Source organism: Calonectris borealis, chromosome 1 (genome assembly GCF_964195595.1).
Source record: "Calonectris borealis chromosome 1, bCalBor7.hap1.2, whole genome shotgun sequence".
Taxonomy (NCBI): Eukaryota; Metazoa; Chordata; class Aves; order Procellariiformes; family Procellariidae; genus Calonectris; species Calonectris borealis.
Window position 1 is genome coordinate 13,506,448 of NC_134312.1, and position 12,484 is coordinate 13,518,931.

General features: G+C 39.3%; 1 protein-coding gene across 6 annotated transcripts in view; it reads left to right on the forward strand.

Moving 5' to 3' along the window:
- MAGI2 (membrane associated guanylate kinase, WW and PDZ domain containing 2) overlaps positions 1-12,484 on the forward strand; it is a 764,133-nt gene that overhangs the window by 698,709 nt on the left and 52,940 nt on the right. For all 6 annotated transcript variants that reach the window (XM_075144530.1, XM_075144538.1, XM_075144553.1 and 3 more), the window contains one exon: positions 1,419-1,667. In XM_075144530.1, coding sequence (XP_075000631.1) covers positions 1,419-1,667 — 249 coding nt within the window. The remainder of the gene's footprint in view (positions 1-1,418; positions 1,668-12,484) is intronic.

The following is a 12,484-nucleotide window of genomic DNA, read 5'->3' on the forward strand; positions in this document are numbered from 1 at the left end:
TAAAATGCCATTTTTTCACAGGCAGAAGCAAAATGTAATTTTTCTGATGAATATCTATTGCACAGCTGACAATTGAATAGCCATTTAAACTTTTTCTCTTTTATCTTTTTTTTTCTATACTTAATGGCATTCTGTTGCATTCTTTTATGGCCAAGCCAGCTCTTGGTCATTCTGCAGGGTAAGATAATTTCCTTTCTGTTGCAGCCATACTGACATAAACAATATTCAGCTTTCTGAAATATGACAGCCAGAAAATGAGATCTCTCTTGTCACTGACTATGGCATTTAGTTGCAGATTTGGTTCAATAACTCTTGGTGATTTTCAATTCTAATGCAGGAGTATAATAATTGTTTGTTTTTCTTCCTCTTTATTCTCTCTAATCACTTCATTTCATAGTTGCAGAAGGACTGCTAAAGGATACACCTGACCGAGAAAACAACAGCTTGTCCTTGGATGATGTTTATTTTATTAATATATACACACTGAAGGTCTAATTTGCAAGCTCTCTTCCTAGGATGTATGTGTGTATGCGTAAGCTCTTCACATGTTCAGTAGAATGACTCTGCCACTCTCATTGCTCCAAACTGAAAACATATTACGTACATTCATCTGAAAGTTCTGTATTAAAACTGTCAATAAATGCTGATTTGTGTAAACAACTTAGATCTGCGAGGAATATAAATCTTTTTTCCCGTCTGGAAGTGTAACTTTACTGTTTTCAATTGCCAAAATGCTTGTAGTAAAAAAATGTGTGATCCCACAAGATTTAATTTGTTCCCTGTTCTTGTTACTATAAAGCAATACTGAAGTGTGGATGGACTCCATTTTCACTTCTGCCCTTTTGAACTCACCACACAGCATCTTCAAAATCTTTGAATGATCACTGCTTCTGTCACGACACCCACAGAAAAACTATTTGTGATTATTTTTCATTGTATAACTGCTCTGTTCCATGAACACCTTTTGAGCATGCTGATCAACTTGTGAGAACATTATGCAGCTAATCCTAATTGCTCTGTGTTAGCTACCTGCTTAAATTCTTTTAATCCAAACACAAATAATTTTATATTGGATTAGACGGTCACATTTTTCTCTTGACGACAGATCTACCAGCAGACAAGAGAATAGTGCTAATGTTTTTGCAATCCAGATAGCCACTGTTTCTTACTTTCCTTTCCTCTCTTTTAGATAGTTTATCAGTGAGCGTTCACGCTTGCTTTATCTGATAGCCCTTGAATGTTTTGCATAATTGTGTAGATTCCTGTCTCTCTGCATCTCTCACAGCTCCTAGTTTAATACTTGCAGTAGTCTGGGCTATAGACAGTCAACTGTCTTCATGTTGCGTTAGCAAATGTAGTGTAAGTCACAAAGCCACTGAGCAAGTCAGGCTGTAACACTGGTGTGATTTACGTTGTAGGAGAACCGTGCCCAGAGAACGGCAGAAGCCCAGGCTCGGTGTCTACGCACCACAGTTCTCCAAGAAGTGACTACGCTACTTATGCTAACAGTAATCACGCTGTCTCTAGTAGCAATGCTACACCCCCCGAGGGCTTCACTTCTCCCAGCCTGCAAACCAGTGACGTTGTGATCCACCGCAAGGAGAATGAAGGCTTTGGCTTTGTTATCATCAGTTCCCTGAACAGGCCCGAATCTGGGTCCACAATAAGTAAGTAAATCACATTTTTCAGCTTCTATTTTTCCAAGTTCACCCCTAATAAAAAAAAAAAATAATTAAAACCTGACACCTGCTAATTAATCACTACACAGAATAAAGCTGAAGGGACTCTCAAGGTTGTTTCCAGGGGCACCATTTATCTGTTGTGTCTTGGCCAAAACCAAAGGTTATTCTGGCCTCTGAGGTTCTGTGCTTCACATACTCATTTGGCTGTCAGAGCACGACAGGATTCACTCACAAAGTAGATTTTCTCTGTTCCCATATCCCAGAGACACTCTGCAAGTAACTACCAGAGTTATGTGAATAAATTATTTCTCCACACGCAATTGAATTACACTTTTTTTTTTTTTTTAATCAAGATGAAGTTCAGGAACTTGAAATAAAAGCTGAGATCACAGCAAACCCCATGACAGCAGCTGTCCAGTTAAGGCACTGCAGAAGCAACAGGAAAATGGGAAAACTGGTTAGACAGAGGTCCAGGGAGGTTGATTTTTTAATTAGCTGGACTATACGTAGTATAAAAGTTACAACTGAGTACAGGGAGATGGTGAATATAGTGGCAGGATCTGCCTTTAATGATTATAGTTCACTTTCTGTCCAGAAAACTAATGTTTGCTGGGGCTCAACTTTATTGCTTTAATGTAGGCATCCGGTGCCATTTGAGAGGTCCTCGGTACCTCTAGGGAGAGGTCAGGCAGACGTGACATAGGGCCTACGGGAGACTCAGACCCTTTGGCCGTGGCAGCTGCAGGGCTGCCCTTGGGCATTTGAAATGGCATTTAACCACCCGTGAGCTGAGCCCTTGGAAGGAGGAAGCGTAAAAGGCTTTATGTTGAAAGACATCCACTTGTCCCACCAAAACCCTCTGAAACTGTGAATGCTCACCACTGCTGAAAAACCAAGACAAGTGAGAACGTTTGTCATTTTGCAAGTTGCAACCTAATGCAGTCCTTTCCCTGCGTTCCAAATATGTTTTGAAGGAACTGTTCTTTTGCCCAAAACGGCTTCCTGAGGAAATAAAATAACAATTTCAACTTTTAGGGCCAAACTTCACTCTTCTAAATTCATAACAGAAAAGCAACTAAAAGACTACTGGGAAAGCCATATCTCACACTAGCAAATGATCTCAGAAAACTTCTTTGCAGTATTTCATGATCGTGCACTTATTAAAAGTGTTGCTTTTCATATTATCTCAGCTGAATTTTAAAATTGCCAGAATTAATATTGTAACAAAACCATAGATAATTAGCCTCTTGGGACTCTGAGTTTTCACTTTATTGAATATAATAACCAATTGGAAGTTCTTTGCAGAAGATCAGACAGGAAAAAAAAAAAATCCATAGAGGACATCGAGATACATACATATTCATCAGATAAGTCAGTCATGAATTTTTCAAGAAAATTATTTCACAGATAGGGTTTGTGGTTGGGGGAGATGGAGAGGGAAAGAGAAGAGGAAGAGAAAAAGAAAATGCCCAAGCAACCAAAAATTCTGTGACTGGATTATTCTGCTGAGGACAACGGACCCAGGTTCAAGATCCTGCTTTGCCTCCTACCCTCCGACATGTTCTTGAGGTACTTTTCTTTCTCCCCAAGTAACTACATAGGTAGCCACTGTTGAACCTCAGTTGAACACCTCCAATAGTAAATGAAAATTACAGTCTGCTGTGGAAGTGACAAGAAAATTTATTCAAATAATAACTGCATTGAATTTCAGTGATCCCAAAGAGCATCCAAATCCTAAGTTTAGAAGAATAGCAAAAATTACTTTTGCTGTAGACAGTGACAGAACAGAGAAGAAATTACCCTTTCCATGTTAATTCTGTTCCAAAAAAGTAGTAGAAAAAATAAGCTGGAAATAACATACTCTGTCATCAATAATAAAAACAGGCTAAAAATCATTGGTTATTTGTAGTTTAAGGGAGGTTCGTTTTCTTTACTTAATAATTATTTGGGTGAAGTGATTTGGGCTATATTAACAGGAGCATAGACAGTAGATTGAGAGGAAATTATTATCCCCCTTTACTCAGCACTCATGAGGACCCATCTAGAATACAGCATCCAAGTTTTGGGCCCTTTGGTAGAAGACAGAACAGAAAAACTTCAGCAGCAGCCACTGAGACCTCCCGAGGTCCCTTGCAGCTTGAAATAACCTGAAATCCTTTGATTAAAATGCACAATCAGGGGTAGAAAGCGTATTGAGAGTAGGAAAGTATCAACCGGTGGAGGTGTAATGTCCAAAATACAGCTTATATCAGTATGGAAATATGGATCTGTGTGGCACCATGTCAAGCACTTTGGTGGTCACTCATTTCTCATAGCAGTAGTATGTTAATTTGGTGAAAAGTTGTACTCTGTTTCCAGTGTTTCTGGTTTCAGAGCCAATGCACTTGTTGCCAACTCATGCATCCCTATGAGGACAGAATGATACTGTGCGGACATACCCTAAACATAGGCAATTAAATGTTAATGTAGTAATTGCAAGGCAACTCTGAAAGAATCAAAATGGGCAAAATAGGTCAGAAAAGGGAGTATCTTGTACTGCCAGACACTACTAGGAATAGCATAGCCTAAGAAGTTGTCTCACTAGGAGCATCCTCAGGGCAAAGTGAAGAAGGGTTCCTTTGATTTAAGAATGTTTATTTTGATAACTCTATTCCCCTCTCTACTTGTGAAAGAAAAAGACTTGAGGACTTGGAAGTGTAAGTATCACCATCACTTTTACTCAAGAAGGCAATTAATTGTGCACTGAAAGTATTTTCCTCTGTCTTGAAATCACACTTATATTCTGTGTTTTACAATCCAACAAATTGCGACGGCTCTGGCTTAGTACAGGATCATGAACCTTGTGTCACTAGGTGCTTGTGCTTCAACCACTGTTAAAATTGAGAGAGTCATTCAAACAGAGTTGCTACTAGCCTCAGAGCTGCAGGCTCATGGGTTTGCTGCTTTGCAGGTGGCCCAAAGCTCAAGGTGTCACACAAAATCTCACCCTCTGGGTGTTTGCCAGGCTAGCTCTGGCTGTGAAGCTGTAGGACCACCCCATGAAGCCAGAGTAGCAGTGCTCCAGCTGAGTCTCATACCCCTTTCCCATCCTCTCTGATGGGGTGTCATTCCTGTTCTAAGAGGCTTAAGGTCTTGGTCAACTTTTCTGTCGACATGCTTTGCAAGGGGTTCGTTGTTACTGTTGATTTACAGACCTGCCTTTGCCTTGCAGAAATTTTCAAAATACTAAGTGCATTTTTTTTATCATTGGTACAGGCACAGAGTGAGGGCAGACTACAGCCATAATTAGAGAATAGAGTATTTCTTCACATTTTGTAATAGGCAGCACTGTAGTAGCTGTCATTTTAATAAATTACTATTAAATAGTTTGGAGCCAGCCTTTACATCTGGATGTAATTTTGGCTTACTGGTACTTGCTTAAACATCCAATTCTTGTGGCACATTTCTTTTCCTATGTGCTATAATGGTAGAAATTTTGTCTGTCCTTTGTCAAAGCATTGCTTGGGATGTTCTCTAATCCAGCATAGGGGATTATTTTGCACCAAACTACGGTTCTGATGTGGGGCAAGTCAGGAGTGGAAAACGAATGACAAGAATTGAATAAAGAGATTTCACAGGGCAAAGCAGGGGCATAGACAAGGTCAGCCATGCTTCAAAATTATATCAGTAAAAGAAGATAAAGTGGATAAATAAAGAACTGTGTTTGAGTGGCACATCCAGAAGGAAGTCGTTTTGGCTAATGAAGAGCGCAGCAGATCTTAGAGTGCTAAAAGATTTAAAAAAGAAAATTTACCTGGCCAGGCTCCTGACCTGTTCCTAATGAAAGGATTAACTTCCACTGCCCCTAAGACATATTATCGTGCTTTCCTCCAGACCACATCCCAACATTAAAGGGTGCTTTGGCTCCCATCCCTTCTCCAGACACAGGCCACCTAAATTTGACCTTACTCTGTGCTTTCTTTTGCTATGCGGGCTACATATAGTTTATCAAAATTTTGTCATCTCCATTGATATTTCTTTAAATGACTCAATGTCGTGTTCCCAGCTGAAGGCTTGGAAGCTAACTCTAGTTTTTCACTTTTAGTTTGGGGTGGATCTGGACTGATTTAACCTTGCAGCTCTGTGGAGATCTTCCCAGTTTTTGCCCCAAAATTACAAACATCTTTTAGATGCCCTGGTTCAGTGGCAGAGTTAAGTGGCTAAACTGAGCAAACTGCAGCCTATTTCTGAAGTCCCGTCCTGAGGAATACCTTCATGCTTCCCCCAGTAAAAGCCCTCGCAGCGCAGGTCGTTCTGCGAGGAAGGGCTGTCCTCCTGGGGCTGTCCCCTCCAAGTCCCCAGCATCTGCAGCAACGTGTGGGGCTGTAGAGGTGCAGCTGTGCCTGGGGTGGCATTGCCTCACATGACAGTACCGAATGTCTCATTACAGCAAAAATACTGAAACGGAATTAATTAATCTACCCATTGCCTTATGTTTAGGAAAACACTCAATAGTGTGAGTCCTCTGTGATAAAACTCCATTCTTGTGGAGCTTTTTAGGGTATAAAGATAAGTTCACTATCTGCATCCCATGGAAAAGCACTTGCAGCCACCTGGAAATGGCCAAAAGGAGATTGCTGGATGAGTTCGTCCCAGAGCTTTATGGAGTACACTTGTCCCTGCCTGCTTCATATCTTCCTGCTGCTTTTACTTCATGTGTTTGGGATGCAGCTTCCTCTAGGAGAAGAACTTGTGATCCCCTGTAAATCTCTTAACTCCCTCATTTATGTAGAAAGAAACCATGTGTTGTAAACAGATCTCATTAAGGGCAACTTCCAGTGAAATTGGAAAATTGGCAATATTTCCATGAATTTTACTGTAGCAGGTACTGTCAATTAGCACAGTTATAAAGTGTAAACCAACTGAAAACACAGGCATAATCAATAAACAATTTTTAAAAAACTAAAGGCAGACAACTGTGCATACTTGTTATGATCTTCCTCCTGTTTAGCAAAAGCGGAGTTGTAGATTTAATTTGCCCCTACACTGCATATACCAATGACTGCTAGATTTTCAAACCATGATAAAACAGAGTCTAATGAAAGAAGTTTCTCTCATTTCTCAAAACATGCAGTCTTAACTAAAAACCATAAATCCAAGATAAGCCTCTGCTGACTACAGAAAACAGCATTCTGAAATAAGTCCCATTCAGCCCCAGTTTCTTTGAATTCCTTGCAGTTTAGAGATAAAAACCAGCTTATTGATCAATGATAACTGTGTGATCTGAGGCAGTTATTTGTGCTGCACCTCCACCCATGCTTCTTCCTGGGTAAGGTGGTGCCTGGGGACACAATTTTCTGTGACCAATCTGCAAATTCTAAAGACAACAGTGCTTTGGAAATTAGAATGTCTGTCTACCCCAGCTTTGGAACAGAGCACTGAAAACCCACCCGCAGTGTGAGTCCCCGGTGGAAGATACTTGCGATTTGTGGGCAAAGAATCTGGCTTCTCATTTCTGCTTGGCTTTGGTATTCAGGTTTGAGCTGTTCTTCTGCCTCTTCAGCTACAAAAACACACTTTCTAACTGATAGTATAATTTGGAGCGACAAGAAATTGTTACATGATTTAGTTTTTCAAATCACTATATGCAATTAATAATAGTGAAATAACATTAAGAAGTGACAGAGATTTTTAATATCACTGAAAATACATTGCTGCAGTTTGCAGACATGAAATGCTCAATTGGCTATTTGATATTTTTTGGAGAATAAAGCATGGAGGATCTTAACCACATCATTCCCCTCTCTAGGTGACTTCTGTCCTCCAGCGTGTTCCTGAATAGGTCGTTTGGACCTAGTGGTGCTGCTCTTGTGTTTTCAAACAAACTCTGCGAGTTTTCTTAGCACAAACCTGGGAAAGGAATCAAAGTTTTTTTAATGATTCCACAGGGCCCATGTTGCTTTCATGAGAAGCCTGAATTAAAGTACCTAAGTTCCATTAATTTTTTCTTAGATCTTCAGGTTTCTAAGGTATGTGCACTCCTTCCCACCTAGCTTCTTATGTCTGTGCTATACAAGTAAATATGCTCCATATCAGCACACAATTTCAGGAAAATATTTTATCTTGATTCTAATATTAGCCCTGATAGAAAGTCCATCATATTCAAACTTCCCAAATTTTAGATTATTCAGTAGCAATGAAATTACAGGTGTTTACATTTAATATATTCTCCCAATTAAAATCGGATATGCTGGAGCCTGCTGGTTGAATGAAAACTCTTGCACCTTTTGAGAATTGAGGATATAATAAATATTCATGTGATCAGCTATATAACGTTGAAAAGGACAGCTGGCTCAGGAATGTTCATTTGCTTGGTTTACTATCTATATCCGTTAATATTAGAAAAGATTGCAAGAATTTATCTGCCAGAGGGTTTAATAGATAAAGTAGAGGTTTGATTTTTTCCCCCTTAACTGAACATTTTTGACATTTAGCTACTATATAGGGGAAAAAACAAGAAAGTTGCTTTCTTCAAAATACAGTCGCAACAGTTATGACTAAAAGTACTAAATAGATGTAAAAAAAATTCTTGATGTAAACCAGAAAAGCATTATTTGTTGGTAACATCTTCTTAGAATCAGCTATTTCCAGCATATGGGTCTCCCAAGTGAGGAGAAATCATTTTTATTTCCAAAAAGCAAGAGGCTGATAGAAATACCCAGTGTTAGAAGCAGTATCTGTATTCAGCAACTGCTCTGGCTCTGTGTACAGCTGACCCAAGCATATGGACCCTCAGGTGTAAAGCCACAGAATTTACTCTTTGTTTTCTATGACAAAAAGGTGTGGGAAGGATGTTAATTTGGATCATGGAGAGTAGAAGTGGGGGATTTTATCCAATAAAAATATTAATATAGAGAAAAACGTGAATTTGTAGGTATCAGTAAGTTACTGAAAGCAGAACTAGCCACTTTCTAAATGCAAAAATGTCCTTTAAATCATTTTGTCTCTTAATTTTCTAATTTAAGTTCTCTTTTGATAATGAGCTTAGAGCTGATCATTGCACAATTAACTATCTTCTGGGAAAGCATCAGCTGGTAGGTGCCAGTGCTGGATCAGTTTGTGATCCTGACACAAATGCCGTAAATCTCTGAGGGAGATTTAGGGGGACAGGTTGATGGCTTCAAATATTTTAGAAGCTTTGGTGCTCTCAGGATTCAAATCTCCCTGAAGACACAATTTTTTCATAAAACACACTGCAGAAAATTTAGATCCCATCATAAGATCTGTTGTTAGGAAATGCTTCTGTGGCATTGCTGTTCTCAGCTAAGTTTTTTTTTGATCTAGGATTATAACTTCTGCCTTGGAAGGATTTTTTTTCTTAAGGTAGATATCTGTATATATCACTCTTAAGTATCATATTTTAGAGGATTTGATAGTATTAGAGAAAAAAAATCTATATATCTGTTTTGAAGGACTGTATGTTTCATATACATATAAACTGTATCTCGCTAATTTCCCATATTTTCAACAGTTAAAAAAATCTGTATAAATCCCTTTTTACCATAATATTTTTCCCTTGCAATCTCATCCATTGTGTCGTCTGAGAGAACTAAGAAATTAATTGTCCTGCAAAGGGGCAGCTTGTTTTCCGTGCTCACTCTTAGCACGAATAATGGGATTCCTGAAAAAAAAACCACAAATCCAAGTGTTTCTGTATAGCCTGCTAATATTAAACGCTGCTCAGGTAACTGTTTTGAAATAAGTGGATCAAATTCTCTGCAGAGTCTAATCTGGGCACGTGCTGCCACTGTTCAAAATGTACATGAGTTTGGAGAACCGCTTGTGGCGAATTCTTAAAAGAGGTGTGAATAGATTAGTAAAAATTTTTAAGGGCAAGTGGAATCATTTCTCACCAGTCAAGTGATCTGGGACTTCTTTTAAAAGGTTCCATTATTAAATGCTTTGCTTAGATAAAAATAGAACACTGAAGATGCAATTTAAGAAAAAATATGGTGTGTTAACAAAGCCATAATTAAATGCCAGACATGGGAGGTTTCTTCCTGAGAAGAGACCTGGGAGAGATCGAAGAGCTGCGGAGCTCTGCGCTGTCCCCGGCCATGACCAGTGGCAGAGAGGAAAGCACCTACAGCAGACAGAGACCTTCCCCAGACATGTCCTCAGCTTTCACAGCCACAACTTTCTGATTTAATCAGCAGTGGATCCACACCTGTGAATTTGTCTAATCCCTTTTTGAATCCGTTCATTCTTCTGGCCCTGCAGAAGGTTGCCCCACCTTCTCCAAGCTGCAGATAGCGAGCTCATGGACTGCTTCGAACGGAGGCTGTTCCCTCCTGACGGCCATGCTGTCTTTCTCTGAATCTTTGCTAGCTCAGTGCTATGATTTTTGAGTGGGGATACCGGAACTATCAGCAATACTCAGACTTCAGGCGCACAATAGTAACTAGCAATAGTATGTTTCATTTGCTATTCTTTTTCTAATCTTAAAATTCTATTTACTGTTTTACAAGTCTATGTTTTTAGAGAAGTAGGCACACTTATTTCAAGATCTCCTGAGTGAAATAATTAATTTAGGGCCCATCCCCGCTTAAGCCTAGGCAGGGTTATTTTTTCCTCATGTGCATCATCTTGCATTTCTTTTCATAAGATCTTGTCTGCCACTTCACTCAGCCCACTCGGTACTGACAGTTCTACAGCTCTTCCACTCCTGTTTTAGGTGTGACCATTCTGAACCATAAAAACTCTCCATTATGGAAATTCACAGTTCATTTCTACCTTTGTTCCGTAGCTTTTACCTAATTAATCCCTTATAAGAGTGTCTTCTTATCCCTTCACAGTAAGTATTTCACCACCAAGGCTCTTAAAAATTAAAAGTTTTCTAACATATTCTAACATGTTCATGTTTTCATGAACAACCTGCATATCAGATAACCTGCATCCCTTAGAGGCACTCATGCTTGTAAATAAATCCTTAAATAAATCCACCCCACCCAAAGCAGCAGCAGGGACTGTGGTGGCCAGGATATTGTGGCTTAGGAGAAGGCTCAGGCAGAGCTCCACTGGGGAGAGCAATCAGAGACCAGAAACTCTTTGGGATATTACTGGGAGAGAAGGAGCCAGGAGATAAACTTCTCCTCATATGACCTGGAAATGCACAGAAACTAGCTTCTGCTGAATGGCTGTGAGTTTCGTTAGTAATTCACTGGATTTGCCCATAAAACCCTGATATAACATACCAATGGTCTCCTTTGCAGACTCTGATAGAGATTCAGGTTCCTTCTGCAAAAGCTTTCCACACCCCACTCTGCAGTAAGACCATATGACAACACATTGCACCAATACAATGTCAGAAGAGGAGTATTAAATCCTCAAAAACCAAAGTGCAGTAGCAAAGGTACCCTGACAGACACGAGCTTTGTTCTGAAGGTCACCTGCTGTTGATCCTTTCATAGCACGGCAGGACGAAGGGAGTGCAGTGATACCAAAACGTTTAGAGTAGATACATTTATTGGAAAGGTAAAGGCCATTAGCCTTAAGAAGAAGGAAAAAGGAATACAAAGTTTCTCCTCTTTCTCCCTTCCCTTTTCTCAGGATTTGGAGCAGAATCGGACTGTCATGGCTCTCCCACCTCCAGCTCTGATTTTAGCAGACATCTCAAACATGGAGACATCTGCTCTATTCACTTGTCAGGTGCAAGAAGTCCAACAAAAATTGTTCTGGCAAATTAAAAGGATTTCCCACCCACCTACCCAAACCCCTCACCACTGAAACGATGTCTATACTTAATTATTCAGGCTAGCAAAAACATCTTCTTCAGGGTTAGCAATGGCAAGCATGGGAATTTTAACTGTGGCATCTCGGCCACAATACTTCTCCTTCTTTCTTCCTACTAAATTTCTTGCTCTTTCATATAAGGCAGTCTCATTTTCAGATCTCCACTGATGTGTAGTACAGACACGGTAATTTCAGACAGATCTTTTGTTACATATACCAGAAACAGGCACGTTTTACTCTTAGCTTAAATGATTCTTGGTGATGCTTTAAGAACTGATTTGGTGCGAAAGGCTCTGTGTGAATGTAAACTGTTTCAGTGTCAAGTTACTCTTTTACTTGTTTACTTACTGATAGGCATGCGTGGCAGTTATACATCTGCATCGAGGGCAAAATAAATGCAAGTTTTGTACAGAGTGTGGCTATTCATATTTAGTATATTTTAAAACATAGAAAGGTTTAGACATTGTGACATAAATTAGGTGCTTATTTCCTAAGCAGCAAGACATTTCTGAAGTACACTAGTTGTGTCCATATTACTAAAGCCATAATTTAATTTATATTCTTGCCTAAATAGTGCACAACAACTATAGTGGTAAAGAAGCATGCAGTTTGATTATGGTTTGCACTTCAGAGTACTCACTTATATTTTTAGTTCTCAGAAAATTAATTTTTAACACTGTAAACAACACTTGCGTCCATACTAAAAACAAAAGTCACTTTGAGGTATGTGTATTGTGACTTTGCAGGAGATGTGCAACCCATGTTTGTCACCATCACCTTCAGAGAACATTTATCAGAGGGCTGAGAAATTTGTTTTGCAGTGATGGAGTATTCTGAACACATCTCCTGTTAGAGCTTTGTTTTATATGAGCATTGATAGCCTAGATATTTAAAAAAAAAAGTTTGATTAATCTTTTCTTTCACCTTTTCCAAGTTCTCTTTAGAGATTAGAATTTTCAGGATATATTATTTAAAAAAAAGAAACGTAACTGTTTCTGAACACCAGTCGCAGGTGGGTAGTGAGGCCAAGC